General features: G+C 41.7%; 1 protein-coding gene across 1 annotated transcript in view; it reads right to left on the reverse strand.

Moving 5' to 3' along the window:
* The window catches only part of FREM3 (FRAS1 related extracellular matrix 3), an 81,242-nt gene extending 63,767 nt beyond the window's left edge, over positions 1 to 17,475 (reverse strand). The window contains exons 1-2 of the mRNA XM_057728197.1: positions 12,297 to 17,475; positions 9,719 to 9,808 (exon numbers count right to left, since the gene is read on the reverse strand). Of these exons, the coding sequence (XP_057584180.1) occupies positions 9,719 to 9,808; positions 12,297 to 17,475 (5,269 nt within the window). The remainder of the gene's footprint in view (positions 1 to 9,718; positions 9,809 to 12,296) is intronic.
* Positions 17,476 to 17,771: the final 296 nt, after the last annotated feature.

The raw sequence follows: 17,771 nt of genomic DNA on the forward strand, positions 1-17,771 counted from the left end.
TCAAAAATGTTTTCTCCTTTCAGTAATCATCTTTGTGAATTGTGATTATTTTCTTGTACCAGAACTTTCTTAGGTTATTGCATGCTCAAACTGGCTATTTTTATGCATGAAATTGCATGGTTTAAAAAAATAAACAATGGTAAAAAAATAAACTCATGTTTTATTTTACAGGGAGAAATTTTGAACAAAAATGTTTTCATGCAACACTGAAAGATAAAGAGACCAAAGCTATTTTTCTTTGAGGCTCTTTGTTGTAGATCATAAAGTACACAGCGCATTTATTTATTTATAAAATGTCTCCTTCCAAATGGTCTGCAATTGTGATCAATATTATTTAAAAATTTTTTTAAAAATTAAAAAGTTGTTAATTGAGGTATAGTTGATATACAGTATTATGTAAGTTTCAGGTGTACAACAGTGATTCACAATTTTTAAAGGGTCAATATTCTTTTCTAAATCACAATGACAAACATTCAGCCTCTATCAGTCACAAAATGAATTTGTGTTTGGTAATTTTTTCATGAATTTTTGTTTATCCTTTTATCAACCAACATGTTTGAGCACCGATTAAGCATCAGGTACTGTCAGGGAGGCATTTCAGTTCTAACACAGGATTATATGATTTCATTGTCCAGATCAATTTAATTAGCCAGATTATCTCCCTTTCCTCTTTTCCTGGTGTAGACAGGCCACGCTACGATTCTAAACAGCTTCCTCTTACAGAAAGATTAAAACTTCAACAATAAGTAAATAATGTCTAAGTTTATCTACTATCTTCCAGGCTTCCAGGACTTTAAAAATTAATGGAACACATAATTATACCTAGAGCTATGTATGTGTGCTAACACACACACACACACACACACACACACATACACGCCCGCGCACGCGGACACACACACAGAGTTTTTGGTTCCCCTGGAATAGGACTATGAATAGGAACAGGAGAGAAAACTTTTGCTTTTCATTTTATACTCTTCTGTATTATTTGAATTTATTTTATTTGAGCACATATTTTTATTTTTTTAAAATATGGCAAAACCCAGAGGGTTTAGCATGAACAAAATAAAATAGAGAACCGAGACAGTTCTCTGGAAATCATCTCACATTTACTTCAATGTCTGAAGAACTTTTATCTTGAATCCCTGCTTAATTTTCTATGTGGAAACTAAGTCTAAAGAACTCTGTTATAAGGACATGGGAAAAGCAGCTATTTTTTTCAAGCATTGGCAAGCTGCATCATAAAATACAGCATGGGCATTAACTAGAATTAGAAGATTTAACAGCCATTTGTTCTTACATTATGAATAAGGTACAAGAGTCAAGCACCCAGGATTGATGTATAATGTGTATTATGTTGTTGTTACACCCAACTCTGCCACGTAACATGTAGATGGACAAGGTTCCCCTGTCTCTCTCATTGTCACTGCAGAGTGGTGGCCAGACCCGACTGCCTAATGAGCTAGAAATTAGCAAAACTTGTTTTGACTCAGAGGAGCAGTCTATCTTGGGGCAGTTCACTGTAACCGCAGACTTGATTCTAAACTGCAGAGTCAAATCCTTAGGAGTTCAACACGACAGACCCTGAAAACACCAAAGGTAGATACTCCTCCAGAGTGAGCCCTGGCAGAGGCAGACAAAAAGAACCACCACCTCCAGGGGTTTCTTGGAGTCTCTAACAGCAAAAAAGCCTTTGCTTATTTTTTTTCCTTTGCTCATATTTTTTTACTTCTAAGGATTAATAGTTAATTTTGGAATAAACTGCCCTCCTATTTTCTGCCCCAGCCTCACATCTGTCTTGGCATCCTTGTATGAAAAAGCCTTCTATGTCTGAAGCAAGTCTAACATTTAAGAAAATGCTAGAATGTTTTAGACATTCAAATATCCAGGTTAAATCAGCATTTCCACTGCTAAGTAAAAGTATGCATTTATATTCAAATGTAGGCCAAAGTTAAGTTTATAGTAGCATTGAAAATAAAAGAGGGGAAAAAGCCTTTTACTAGATAACCAGTTAATTAAGCTACAATATAGCTACAAAATAAAATATTATATAGCTGTTTAAAAGGAATAAGGCAGATAAGGCAGATCTGTTTGTGCTAATTCATAATTGATAGATACCATATACATATATTTTAAGTTAAAACAGGCAAGGCTTAGAGCCGAGTGTAGAAAATAATCTCTTTTGTGTAAATAAAAACGATATTCTGCTATGTGAATAATTTTCATTTTGTAAGGAAACATAAGGAACAATTCCTCTTTGGGGAAAGGGATTAGGTATAAATGCAGTTTAATTATTATTATTCTTTAACTACGTACGTGCATTTATTTTTAAACAGTGTTTATAGGAATTATCCAGTGGCAGAATTATAGGCCACTTAAAACTTTTTAGACTATGTATGCTAAAAAAATGTCTGTGCATTCAGGTATTTTTATGCAAAATTTTAGACAAAGCTTTCAGTTGTAAGTATAATCAACGATGCTAAAGACAAGGCTGTGATACTATATCATTAAGGTTGGAATCAATACTGTTCTTTGCCATCTCCCATTCATTCAATGGTCTCCCCAAAATGACTCAGTTCTGGATATTGTGAAAAGGTGTTGCCATTTCTAAAATAATTAATTTGTAGCAAGAAAAAAAAAAAATGCCAGCAACAGTTGGACTCCAGCCCTGACCTTCATAACAGAAACAGGAAGTGAGGCTGAGGTGAGTCTCTGGATAGCTTGTAAAGTGATCAAGAGATAAACAGGAAGTAGCTTTTCCATCTTTCTACAAAGAATCAATGGTTTCTAACCTATAAGGGAAAAGAATCTGAAAAAAAAATGTGTATAACTGAATCACTTTACTGTACACCTGAAACTAACACAACATTGTAAATCAACTATACTTCAATTAAAAAAAATCAATTGTTTCAGTATAAAACAAAAATGAACAAAATCTGATTAGATCACAAATAACACAAAGGGAAGATTATCTAGCATATGGATAGTGTGATAGTTGATATAAAATTGTGCTTAGCACAGGATCAGCAAACCCAGCCCTCTGTAACTATTTCCTACATTTCACAGCTCTGAACTAATTCTTGCAGAGACTGGCTCTACTGAATGTGGGAACACTGGTAGTGATCCTTGTCTGTCCCTCTAGATGTCTGCTCCGTTACCCCTGCTCCTGCCTTGCTTGTAGCTTGTCCAAGGGCTAACAATTCATTTTTGGTCACCATTTGCAAAGGAATTAAAGATACAACCAGGAAGGACTCATGAAGGAAAGATTCAGCAAGTCTGATTGTTGGTTCCTTCCTGGTGGAGAAGGATCTGCCCTGATTCTCCTTCGTTTGGATGCTTGAATTCATTGCATTATTAAGGGGGGCATTTTTGAATCATTTATAAGCCATTATAACATGGTTAGCCATTTAAATCCATATTATTGAACCAGCTGATTGTGATATATTGAAGAGTTCATTTTTCTTAAAAGGAAATTGCATCTTTCGGATAATAATCATGGTCATTGAAAAGCATTTACCCAAGAAAATGTAAGGAAAAGTCAAAAGAAATAAAAACAACTTAAAATCCATCATTGTCCTTGTAAACCATTTTAATAACTTGCTATATATGTTTTAGACTTTTTATATTTATATGTTATAGAAACATATTTTATATGAAAATGCAACATCCTTTACATCTTTACAATATTTTCCACTGGGCTTTCTTCATTTAATGATACATTGTGAACCTCTTTTCACATTTACAAATACAGATTTATTATGACATCATTTTGAAGATTTTGCCTGCAAAACGTTTTTTAGTCTTACTACGGTTATGCCTTCTGCTATATGTATTATAAGTAGCTATAGACATTTATTGAGATTAGTCCCATCACTTCATTGCCTCTTGGATACTCATGAATTTGAATTCTTTATCTGTTTATTTTAATGTCTGTCTTCTGCATTCTGTAACTCTCTTTGCTTTTAACTCTTACTATTTTTTTCCCACTGTTTTTATTTAAAATAAAATTAGACTTTGGGAAATAAGAGTAAATAGACTCTACGTAAAGGCTTTTTTGGGTCAGTTATGAAAATTTCGGGCCATGGATTTTGATGATTTGACTACTCAGAGACATTTTTGCCTTGCTTTTGAATTCTTCAATGGTTTTTATTTTATTTCTATTTATTTATTTATTTTTTGGCTGCATTGGGTCTTTGTTGTTGCACACTGCAGGCTTTCTCTAGTTGTGGCGAGCAGAGGCTGCTCTTCATTGCGGTGCAAGGGTTTCTCATTGCAGTGGCTTGTCTTGTTGCGGAGCACGGGCTCTAGGTATGCGGGCTCAGTAGTTGTGGCGCTCGGGTTTAGTTGCTCAGTAGCATGTGGGATCTTCCCACATCAGGGCTTGAACCATGTCTCCTGCATTGGCAGGAGGATTCTTAACCACTACACCACCAAGGAAGCCCGATCCAATGGATTTTAGAGAGATTAATTTTCTAAATAAATGTGATATTATCTGTTAAGGCAGATTCACTGGATTTATGGTTAGTTCTATTACTGTTCCAGAAAAAACCTTTTTATCTCTTATTATGGATTTTATTTTCACACCTTGCTTGAAAAAGTCAGCTCATCAAAACAGAAAATTGGTACTCACATGGACCATGAGACAAGTATCAGCTCAAATTCAAATATTAAAATGCATAGTGTTGATCAAATTGGCTTTAAACACTGAATGATTTAAGAGGAAATGAAACAATCTGTTTTTGGTCTTACAAAGAGAATTAAATATCCATAGTACATCCCCAAACTCAAACTGCCTCACTCCCATATAGCTATTCAGTTTGGGTTATTAGAAAGAATTGACTTAGTTCCTCTGATGGTTTCTTCCTATGAATCCTTTAATTCTTCAAGCTCATTTCCTCATCTTAAAATTTGAAATAATAATTCCCATCTCAGGGACCTCCCTGGCGACGCAGTGGTTAAGAATCCGCATGCCAATGCAGGGGACACAGGTTCGAACCCTGGTCCAGGAAGATCCCACATGCTGAGAAGCAACTAAGCCCATGCGCCACAACTACTGAGCCTGCCCTCTAGAGCCCATGAGCCACAACTATTGAGCCTGCATGCCACAACTACTGAAGCCCGTGCACCTAGAGCCTGTGCTCCTCAACAAGAGAAGCCACCGCAATGAGAAGCCAGTACACTACAACGAAGCGCAACTAGAGAAAACCCATGAGCAGCAATGAAGACCCAATGCAGCCAATAAATAAATAAATAATAAATTTATTAAAGAAAAAAATAATTCCCATCTCACAGGTTGTGGTGAGGATCAAATGGAATAACATCTGAGAAACACTTTGCAGAAATATTAAGTCCCACATAAATTTAAGATAATATTATTCTATGGTAAGTGGAAAACACCATTCATTATTATATAGAGTAGAGTTATGCAAAACTTCCACATAAATCTGTGAGTACAATAACTTCAGGATAGGATGATAAATGAACTTGACACTTTGCTTAATTGGCACAGTTCAGAACTTTAGAAATCTAAAATGTATTCCCTATTTTACCAGTGGCTTTTGCAATAACCTTGAACGTAATGAAATTTGCCATCAGTGTTATAAAGCAGACCGAGATTTTATACTGAAATAACTTTAGGCTGGATTACTCAAAACTGCAGAAATTGAGGGAATCTACAAACCAGGCACATTGTAAAAAATTTTCGTTTGAATTCCCAGTTAATCTGTGTACACAAGTATAGTTATGTTCATAAGCACATGAGAGGAAAGAAGAGAAGAAAATTCAAATTTATTGGGGAATAATAACGCTAGGCATCATAGTATATTTTTGGTATATGTTACTTCATTTGACTATAGCAGAGCAAAAGGAAAAGGCACAACTGAGATAGAAAACAGGATGTGAGCAGGCAAGATATTCCCATGTAAAGCAGGTTAGCATGTAGTGGAAAAGACTAGAACAGTGGATTTAAGTTACTCCCTCTTCTTCCTTTGCCCCTTAGTGGACTTCTAATAAATCTGAAATCAGTTTAGAAGTGGGAAAAGAAAAAGAGATAAGAAATCAAGTTTTCTAGGCAGCACCCCAATAAAATAATTCATCGTGATAGTTTAAAAGTTGACCTTAGAAAATCAAGTGATCTAATTACAGATTTCCAGGAATAAATTATTAAACTTCTTTTCACCTAGGAGAAGAAAAATACAAAATTTGGTATCCCAGCTGATAATTCTAAAGATTATAATATTCATTGAATGCTTGCTATGTGCCAGGAACTCTTCTAAGTGTCTTATGTGTGTTGATTCCCTTAATGCTTGTGGTAGGCAGAATGGTCCTCTATAGATGTCCACATCTTAATCCCCGGAACCTGTGAATATGTTATATTACATGGCAAAAAGGACTTTGAGGATGTAAGAATTTTGAGATGGGGAAAGCATCCTGGATTACTCAGGTGAACCAAACGTAATCACAAGGGTTCCTGTGGCAGGAAAGTGAGTGTTGGTGTGAAGCAGCATGAAAAAGACTGAGCTACTTCTGGCTTCGAAGATGGAGGAAGGAGACAGCCTCTAGAAACTAGAAAGGGCAAGGAAATGGATTCTCCCCTAGAGTCTCCATAAAGAAATACAACCTTGCCCAAACCTTGATTTTAGCCCAGTAAAGACCACTTTGGACTTCTGACCTGCAGAACTATAAGATGATAAATTTGTGCTATTTTAAGCCACTAAGTTTGATTTGTTACAGGAGCAATGGGAAACTAATAACATTCTCTTAATAATCCTATGAGATACATGCTATAATTATCTCCATTTCACACATAAGCAAACCGAAGCAGTTTCTCAAAGATACACAGCTACTAAGAAGTGAAGCTGGGATGTGAATGCAGGTAGCCTGGTTTCAGAGCCTGCGAATGGGAAGCCTTCCTGCTGTCAATCTTGGGGTTTCAATAAATTGCAGCTCTAGAGTCATCTTGCCAGTACTTCCACCTGTAAGATCCTAGAGCTTGCCTGTAGCACATGTCTAGTGCACAGTCCTGGAGGTAAGGCACAATTCTCTACGGGCAGCAACAAAATCTACTTCAGCCCAGTGGTAAAAAATGTATTCCTAGAAGTGTATCCATCCCAAATAGCTTAAATAACTGGAAGCAGTACTTTCTACCAGTGCTATATGCTATCAGGAAAGACAATTATTAATAGATCACATTGTGTTCATAGCAGCACTATTTACAATAGTCAAGACATGGAAGCAACCTAAATGTCCGTTGACAGAGGAATAGATAAAGAACGTGTGGTACATCTATGCAATGTAATATTACTCAGCCATAAAAAGGGATGAAATCATGCCATTTGCAACAACATGGATGGACCTAGATATTATCATTCTAAGTGAAGTAAGTCAGACAGAAAAAGACAAATACCATATGATATCACTTATATGTGGAATCTAAAATATGACACAAATGAATTTATTTACAAAACATGAACAGACTCACGAATATAGAGGACAGACCTTTGGTTACCAAGGGTGGGGGGGTTGGAGGCGGGGATGGATTGGGAGTTTGGGATTAGCAGATGCAAGCTATTATATATTGAATGGATAAACAATAAGGTCCTACTGTATAGCACAGGGAACTATATTCAATATTCTATGATAAACCATAATGGAAAAGGATATGGAAAAGAATGTATGTATATGTATAACTGAATTACTTTGTTGTGCAGTACAAATAACAAAACATTATAAATCAACTATACTTCAATAAAATAAATTAGTACAAGCAAACAAAAAAACAGATCTCATTGCAAGTTTCATTAAACATTCCATTTGGGAACTATTTTAAAAATGGAGATACTTTAAAGAGAATGAAAGATGAATTTGGCTATTGTAAAGATAAAGATTCATAAAATTTGAAAATATCAGATACAAAAATGTTTAAAATGAGTCTTTCATCAACAGTTGTAAGCTACTCCAAGAATGCTCATCATAGGTAGACATGGATCTTAGCTCTGTGCATTAGTACTTAGAAGACAATAAAAAAAATCTACTGAATAAATGAAAGCATAAATATTTAATTGGCTTATGGACATGCATATGTTTCAAGATCCAACTCTGAAATGTTCTGGAGTCTGTGTTTGACCATTCTGACCACATTAATTTACAAGGTGCTTCTTTGCCAGGTTAGGCAGTGCTCTCTTTGCCCTGTTCTTTAACTTCTGCCCGCTATTTCAGCTTCCCATAACAGAGGTAGCATGGCATTAGTGGTTAAGAGCCCTGGTTTTGGAATCTGCAGGACCTGGGTTTAACTCCGGCTCACCTGTTTACTATCCATATGACTTCAGGCAGGTTATTCAACCTTAGTATCTTCACTTAAAAATGGGCCTTGTAACATTTACCTTTTATTTTCCAGTGACTGGCCTACAGAAAGCACTCAAAAATGGCAGATATAAAATTCACATTAACATCACAGACTGACTCCTGTTTCTGATGTTGCCCCCAAAACACAGTGTCCAAGATATACATCTTTTTAGGGTATCATCCTCTCAAAAACAGAAAGGAAAACTAGTCACTATAAACCATTTGAGTCTTACATGTGTTTTACTTTAGAAAATCAGTTTAGAAGGCTTAAATTAACCTTTATCTTTCTAGTAACTTTGATGCTTGAGAACTTGGGGAAAGAAGGAAAGCTCTGTTAAACTTTGAGAAGATGGAGAGGAGGGATCAGGGGTTTCCCCTGCGGTGAGTCTCATCAGAAAGGGAAAAGGTAACTAACTCTTACTGAGCGTGAGCTTATTGCTATGAGCGTAGCGCTTTACATATATTATCTCATTTAATTTTCTTAGTGACCCTTTGAAAGAAGTATGAAGATTACCATTTTATAGATGGGGGAAATGAATCACAGGGAGGACAAGGTAACATGTTCAAGGTCATGCTGGGATTCAAACTCAGCATACCATGTTGCCTCTCTTATAGGACTGTTTTCTAATAAATACAGTCCTGACTGATTACACACAACTTAGGCAGAAAACGCATGTTCCTTACTGGGAATGAGTAATGATTTATACTGAAAGAGGTTATGGAGTGGCAAGCAGTATATGGACATAATTTCTGCAATTATCCTGTCATACTGCAAAATGATTTTTCTTTGACCACATAATCAGCATAACCCCGGCTGTGTAAAGAAAGTGCCTTCTGTTAACTAGTTGCTGCCCAGTATGCTACTTGAAGACACAATAAACACACAGAGGTGTAGCATAAATAGGCCTATTTTTAAAGCAAGTTTTCCTCTGTGCCAGTCAATATATTTTTCACCTCATGTAGGAAGATTACAATTCTAAGATCAGGCAGCCACTAAGATTCAGTTCTGGAGCTAAAAATCCTAACAAAATCTAATGGTAGATTTTTAGATTTGTTTCAGAGTGATAGAAATTACCAGCTAGAGTCTCAGATCCTTCCGAAGAGGAGATTTATTTGCTTATAGGATGTCATACATTATCCTGGTCAGGTAAAATACTTCATATTAGTTACTGAAATTCCTCATTGCTTTCCCTTCCTAAAAAGTGATTTTTCAAGGATCATTTGGCATAAGACCACAAATAAAACCAAAAGAATTCATTTGTTGGTATTATGACATTACTGACTGTGATTACTATATCAATGATTTAATTCTTTTCAATTTTATATTGATTTAAATTAATCAAGACTCCCTTGTATGGTTTCAATATTGACTTACCATTGCCTTCAACAGAGAAGTAGAAGATGTCCTTGGTTGCCTTGCTGCCTTCTTTCAAGACATAGTAGATCCTCATCTCATCAACATCAGCTAGTAAAAGAGCATGCATCACATATTGTATTGGCACAATAGAACATGAGTTTGTTAAGAACCTCAATGTTTCCATAGGGTGGGAAAATAGTACAATATGCAAATTAAAAAGTGATTAAAGAACATGAATCTAACTTTTTAAAAATAATGAGGTAAATAAGAATCTAACTTTTTCTTAAAGTTACAATAACCAAAAAATAGAACTTTATAGTTTTAAAATTCTGTTACTGTGCTGCTTAAGTGTATGATCTTTGGGATGATGCCCAAGAAGAATGCCCAGGTTCTAGCTATGCACACTTCACAATACCCTGGCCATCTACAGACAGCTGAGTCCATCTGGTTTTAGGTCTTCTGTACAAGTGAGGAGCTTGGAGTAACGGTGGATATTCATTAACTACTTGTTGAAATACATTTAAACAAGAGTAACTATTGCATCCTAAGAAAAAAGGAAATGAGAATAAAATCATGATGTTTTTCTACTGCCCATTCTCTTGGATATTTGAGAATTTGTCACTGGGGTCTTTAATCATGTATTGGTAATTACTAGTATTGTCAAGACAATTTGCATTTTTGGGTATTTATTTATAAGAATAATTCTTATAGAACCTCATATAGATTTCACTTGCTTTAGAAGCAATTCTGAAAATGTAAATAAACTTTTTAAAACAACCTTCATAAGTGTTACTCTAAGAGCACATCTAGCTTTGAGTGTATTGGATGTGTAAAATTCCATGTATCTCTTCACATCTCATGCATAGAGCTACATGAAAAAGTTTTATGACTATCTGAAGAGCAGCCCAAGGCACCAGGTGTCACATCAACTGGGAAAGCAGAGGGACCTGCCTCAGCAAAGGGGATATATGTTTTAATGATCATTTTTCTTTTATGTTTGTGAGGAAACCATAAAAAAAAAAACAAAAAACAACCCACAGAATGGGACATAATGTTTGCAAACGAAACAACTGACCAGGGATTAATCTCCAAAATACATAAATAGCTCCTGCAGCTCAGTATCAAAAAAACCAAACAACCCAATCAAAAAATGGGTGGAAGATCTAAATAGACATTTCTCCAAAGAAAATATACAGATGATTTAAAAGCATGTGAAAAGATGCTCAAATCACTAATTATTAGAGAAATGCAAATCAAAACAACAGTGAGGCATCACCTCATACTGGTCAGAATGGTCATGATAAAAAAATCTACAAGCAATAAATGCTGGAGAGGGTGTGGAGAAAAGGGAACCCTCCCCCACTGTTGGTGGGGATGTAAACTGGTGCAGCTACTATGGAGAATAGTACAGCTATTACTTAAAAAACTAAAAATAGAACTACCATGTGATCCAGTAATCCCACTCCTGGGCATATATCTGGAGAAAACCATAATTTAAAAAGATACCTGAACCTCAGTGTTCATTGCAGCACTATTTACAATATCCAGGACATGGAAGTAACCTAAATGTTCATCAACAGAGGAATGATAAAGAAGATGTGGTACATATATACAATAGAATATTACTCAGCCATAAAAAGGAACAAAATAATGCCATTTGTAGCAACATGGATGGACCTAGAGAATGTCATACTGAGTGAAGTAAGACAGAAAGACAAATATCATATGATATCGCTTATAGCTGGAATCTAAAAAAGGGTACAAATGAACTTATCTATAAAACAGAAATAGAGTTACAGATGTATAGAAAATAAACTTATGGTTACCAGGGGGTAAGAGGGGGGAGGGATAAATTGGAAGATTGGGATTGACATATACACACTACTATATATAGAGTAGACAATGAATAAGGACCTACTGTATAGCACAGGGAAATCTACTCAATACTTTTCCCTATATGGGAATAGAAGCTAATAATAATGGATATATGTATATGTATAACTGATTCATTTCGCTGTACATCTGAAACTAACACAACATTGTAAATCAACAATAGCCCAGTAAAATTTTTTTAAAAATGTAACCCCAACACTTAAGCAAACTTAGTTCTATGCATTTTTTAGATGCAGAAATTGCATTTGAATAGTACTACAATAAAATATGCAGTGTAATTTTTATACCTAAAATCTAGATACAAAACACTATCTTCAGAAATCTAGACATCCTGATAAACTATGCAAGTGACTCCTAGATATGTCATTCTTTACTTAAAATTCAAACTTAAACTGATATTTTCAAAATAGTATAACTTTATACTATTTCAGAAGCAGAAGCTCTCCACTTGTGTTTTGCAGTTTTAAGGCATAACTACAAGCCTGACTGAATGTCTGAGGATTCCTGTTAAAAGAGCATGCTAATGAAACAGCTGATAGTGGACTCACTGCCTTTTTTTGTTTTTTAATTTTGTATTCCATTGTATTTCATTAAAATTAGAAACTTTCTAATGGACTGAGGTCAGAACAATTTCATATAGACCTGGGAGATCTGATCGACTCAAGGAGAGGGTCAAAGGCATCAGGGGACATTGTGTACTAACCTTGGGTAAACACTCGAGTGCTCTCATTTCCAAGGCCAGTGTTGATAATGAAGCCATGAGCCGGTCCTCTGGTCACTTCATACTTCAGGAGCCTGTGGGATCTGTTCTGATACTCTGCCTTCAGTGACCTGCTGGTGATCAGGAAGCCCATGTGTCCAGTGTGAAGGTGCTTCAAGACCAGGGCACCCCTGTTAAAGACAATCTGGGGGAGCCTGTTGTCTTGGGAGCTTATGTGGATTCTCACTACCTGAGGTGTGCGTGTCTCCACGGCAATGTCTGGGAAGACAGAGAAGTCAGCATGAGTGCCATCTGTCACCATCAAAGAGAACCTGTCTTCAGTTGTCTCACTGCCATCGTGCCAGTAGCTAATGAGGTTCTTGTTCAGGTCTCGCTTGGTGAAGGTGGTCACAGGGCGGCTGTCATTATATAAAATCCTACCGTGGACAGGGACCTGGGTGATGGTAAAGAGGAGAAGATCATCTGGGGTATCCTCGTCTTCTGCCGTCAGCTCAAAGGGAGTGATCCGTCTGCTTTCCCCTTCCTGCAGTATGAGTTTATGGATGGTCATGATAGGTATCTTATCATCCACATCTGTGACGAAGATCCTGAAGGTTCGGAACACAGGATTATGTCCATCAGTCACTTGAAACTCAAAGCTGTCCATCTTTATCTTATCATTTGGAGTGCAAACATAGAATATCTTGTTGGCAGCCAACTGAAGTTGAGTGAAAGAGGCAACGGGCTCCCCAGGGTGGTCAGAGATTTCCAAGTGCCCCAGGCTAGGAGCCCGTGTGACGCTAAAGTGAAGGTGTTCATCAGGGCTGTTGATGTCACTGGTGCTAAGCAGATCTGTGGTGAGGGTTACTCTGCCGCCTTCTGTCAAGGTGACCCCTTTGCTAACCACCTCAGGGAAGAAGACCCCGTCTAAGCTTTCCATGGTGACGTAGAAGTAGCGGTCTAGCAAAAGGTTAATCCCATCAGTCACATCAAACTTGACAAAGTCACGAAGTCCTTGGCCTGTATGGGTGTAACAGATGAGACCTCTGTCAATGTCATCCTGGGTGAAGTTCATTCCCAAGGTGAGGTTTTTCCTCCTCTCCCCTCTGGGTTTTCTCAGTTGCTGTAGAAGTCCTTGTTGAGGCTCAGAACGGAGGACAAAACTGAGGCTCTTATCACGTGAGTCAAGATCTGTGGCCTTGAGGACTCGATTTGTGATGACCTCAGTATGTCCAGTCTCTACTTCCAGCCCACTGTTGATGATCAGCTGAGGGGCTTCATCGTCCACCAGGATCACCACAATGGGTACCTTCCTGTGGGTGGTGTGCTTGCCATCACTCAGCCAGACCTCAAAACTGTCCTCTGTGGTCTCTGAGTCATCATGCTCATACACAATGGTGGAGGCCTCCTGGATCTCCTGCAAGGTGAAGCTGTGGATGGGCTGGCTTCCTGTGGCCAGCTGCTGTATAATCCGCCCATGCTGAGGGAGGGCTGTGAGCTGAAAGTGAAGCTCATTTGGTGGCAGGTCAGCATCGGCTCCACTGAGCAGTGGGGTGTCTATGACCAGGCTCATCCCCTCTAATACCACAAACTCGCGGGCAAAAAGTTCAGGCTGCTCATCATTGGTGGGTAAGATCATTATAGGGAAGAAGACCTTTGGGGAGAAGTTGATGCCATCAGAGCAATAAAAGGTGAATTGATCTTTTTGTGGCTCTACCCCCTTGTGGATACTCTGTACGTAATTGATATGTCCTGCCCGGACATCTCTGATGGAGAAAGCACTGATGGGGTTACCAGCCCGTGACTCTTTTGAGCCAGGAGCTGGTGCCACGTTTTCCAGGTAGCCAAAGGCTGGCTGACCAGTTACTGTGCATAGAATTTCATCTTGGGGAGTGTCCACGTCTTCAATTCTGAGATGTTGTAAGATCAAGGGGCTCTTCTCACCTTCATGAACAATGTAGGGCTCCCCCACCAAGACCTTGGGAGCCACATTGTCCACAGGCAGCACAACCACTTGCACCTGCACTCCCTCCACTATGCTGTCCTCCACCACCCACTGATAAGAATCCTTGGAGAGGGCAAGGCTGAAGGTATCATGCTGCTTCTGGAATCCAACTTCACCTCCCGTGTGGACATAGACTACTGCCCCACTGATGAGGTCCTCTTGGGTGAACTGTTCTGTTGGTAAACCGCTCACCAGAATAGTGCCCAATTTGGGGCTGTCCTCCACAATGAAAGAGAGCATCAAGTCACCTGTGTCCTTTTGGCCATGGATGATGCCCATGGTGATCTCAGTGGCTCTATTCTCTAGCACATCTATGGACACTTCTAAAAGCGGACTACCTATGATGGCGATCCTAGGACTTTTGTCAGCTGCCACGGGCTGCACAGAAATCTGGACAGTGATGGGTATGTGATGCACGCTATCACTTACCTCCAGATGGAAGGTGTCACTGGTGGTCTGGTCTCTGTGGTGCTGGTAAGAGATACTCCCATTAACAATATCAGCTTGCATGAAAAATTCCCCTGGGACCATACGTTTTTTTAAATACTGCAAATGTCCCTGTTGGGGACCCCAAACTAATATGAAGACAATCTGGTCAGTGTCTGTGTCAGGGTCTGAAACATCCAGCTCATTTCTCCTGAGGATAAAACTTTCTCCTTCTAAGACAGTAAAGCCTCTGTTGGTGACTCGGGGAGGTTGGCTGTCCATAGGCTTCAGGAATAATGTGAACGTGCCAGGTATGCTATTGCCTGCAGCATCCTCCACCTGGTAGGTGAACTGCACAACCCGAGGTACAATACCCTGCTTCTTCTGAGGGGGCTGGTAGGCAACTCTGTGGTGATTTACCTGGGCCTGGGTGAAGTGCACAATGGGTGTGTCTGGCGAATCAGTGAGCACAATTTCTCCAGCCCGGACTTGGTGGTTGCCATCTGTGTCAGTCGGGGGCATCAGTAGTGTGTACCACAGGTGCTGGTCACCCGAGTCCCGGTCAACATATCGGAGGAATTTTTTCTGGAAGTGAGTGAGTTGGTATCGCTGCACAGTCATTTCCAGGGTAGTTCCTGGAAACAGCTCTGGACTCTGCAGATCCACTCGTTGGACTCTGACGGTGAAGAAATGCTGGTTGGATAGATTGGGTGGCTCATGGTCATCCTGCACGTGGAAAGTCATCTGGGCCATTACAGATTGAGGGCCAAGGGGTCCAAGATGGCGGTAGAAGAGCCTCCCTTCCACTATGTCTTGCTGAAGGCACTCAGTCACCACCTTCTCATAAAGTCCTTCCTTTCCCACGTAATACCAGCCTTCATCTTCAGGGGACAGAGGTGGTTCAGACTGCCGCAGCAGCATCTCCCCCAGATGCTGACTTGAGTGGGAGGAAGTGGGGGCCATATTCCACCCTCTCTTTTCCTCTTCTCCTTCCAGAGGCTGGTCCTCCATCACAAAGTGGATGGTTGAGTCCTCAGAGTCAATATCTGTAGCACTCAGGACAAAGGGGGAGATCTGGACCACCTGCCCTTCAGTCACTGAGAGCCCAGTGTTGGCAGTGACCATTGGTGGTTCATTGTCAACAGAGATGATGGTGAGAGGGAAGAGGAATTCCACCTGGTGGTGCCCATCCTCCATCTGGAAGATGATGTTGTCACTGTAGGTGTTGCTGCCGTCATGCTGGTACACCACTCGCCCTGCGGCCAAGTCCACTGGTGTGAAATGCTTGCACCCAGCAGGTTCCCCAAGAACCACCAGCTGCCCATGTCTCAAGCCCCTGACTGCAGCCACTTTCACATCTCCCAGGTTATCACTGTCACTGATCTGAAGGCTGTGGGCGCTGGACAGGGGCCTTGTCTGACCTTCAAAAAGCAGTAGTCCCCCGTTATAGCTAGCCACTGGGGCCAGGGTGTTTGCGGGCTTCACCACCACCATGAAGGCAAAGGGGTCTGAGGTGGCGCCATCTCCGTCGATCACCTCCAGCTCCAGTTGGAAGAGGCGCTCTCCATCCAATTTCTCTTTAGGGGGCTGATAGGCAATTTTCAGTTCCCGCAGCTCCCGCTGGGTGAAGAAGGAGACTGGAAGGCCCAAGGGGTCGTCAGTGCTGACCACGTAGCCCTGGTGCCTCGGCACGGTGATGGGGGCATTGAGAATGTTGAAGACCAGCTCATCAACGTCAGACTCCCAGTCCTCCGCAGCCAGTGCTTCGGGCGTCAGGGCTGTCAGCATGAACTGAGGGGCCTCCATCATCATCCGGGCCCCGAAGCTGGGCCTGGGCGCTGTGTTCTCTGCTCCCTCGCGGATCCTCACCAGCAGCTGGAAGTGTTCGCGGAGCACCAACTTCCCTGACCCAGCGCCTGGGTCCCCTGGCCCTAGCAGCTCCACCACCATGGGCACGTAGTCCCGGTCGGGCGAGGGGGTGGTGGCGGTGTGCTGGTAGCGCACGCCAGCCCGGACAAAAGCCCCACAGTCTATGCCCTTGGCCCTGGGGAGAGGGTCCCCCACGGCATCCACCAAACGCCCATACTTGGGCAGGGGGCCGCCCTCGGGCGGAAGAGGGATGAGACGGCACCTGCGGGTGGCGGCGGCCCCGCGCTCCGGGGAGGCGAAGTTCAGCACTCTCCTGTCGATGGCGCGGCTGCAGCCGCGCAGCTTCTCCACCGCCAAAGGCCGGTTGCGCGTCACCAGCTGCAGCTGCGGGAAGGCCACGTCCACCGCCAGCGTGAAGGGCAGCGCCAGCGTGGAAGTCCGGGCGTCGTAGCGCAGCTGCAGCCGTACCCGGGCGCGGCCGGGGCTGCGGGCGCCGAAGTGAGTGTACCGGATCTGGCGCGGCCCAAAGGCGCAGGGGAAGCGGCGCGGGGAGAGCGCGCCGTGGCGCGGCGGCAGGACGTCCAGCACCGTCACCTCGCACCGGTCCCCCGGCTGCACTCGAATCACCAGGTCCCGGAGAGGGTCGAGCCAAAGCGATCGGCCCACGGGCACCCGGAGCCCGGGGTTGGCGATCAGGACGCTGGGTCCGTCGGGACTGTTGCGGTCGAGGGCGCCCCAGGTGGGCAGGTAGAGCGCCCGATGGGGCTTAGCCTCAGGCGAGGGTACCTGTCCCTGTAGGGCAGCGCAGTTGAGGAGCAGGTAGGCGAGCGCGGCGACAAGCTGCCGGGGCCTCTCCGCAGGGCGCGGAGAAATCCCAGCCATGGGACCTTGGCGCTAGGATGCCTGGAGGGTACCCTGTCTTCAGACTGGCCCGCTCAGCGGCAGGTGCAGGCGGCGGCGGCGGTGGCTGCTGTCCGCTCTGGAGTGGATGAACGGACCCAACAAGAGCCAGTGGCTGCGCTTCAGCTGCGGCAGGTGAAAGCAGCGGGCGGTGGGAGGGTGGGAGGAAGGGTCTCAGCCACCTTCTGCTCCTCCCCCTCCCAAGTCTCTCCTCTGCAGGCGCCAGGGGCCGCCCAGATGTGCCCCAGCTCTTGGAGACCTAGGCGGGTGCAGGAGCT

Source organism: Hippopotamus amphibius, chromosome 3, assembly GCF_030028045.1.
Source record: "Hippopotamus amphibius kiboko isolate mHipAmp2 chromosome 3, mHipAmp2.hap2, whole genome shotgun sequence".
Classification (NCBI taxonomy): Eukaryota; Metazoa; Chordata; class Mammalia; order Artiodactyla; family Hippopotamidae; genus Hippopotamus; species Hippopotamus amphibius.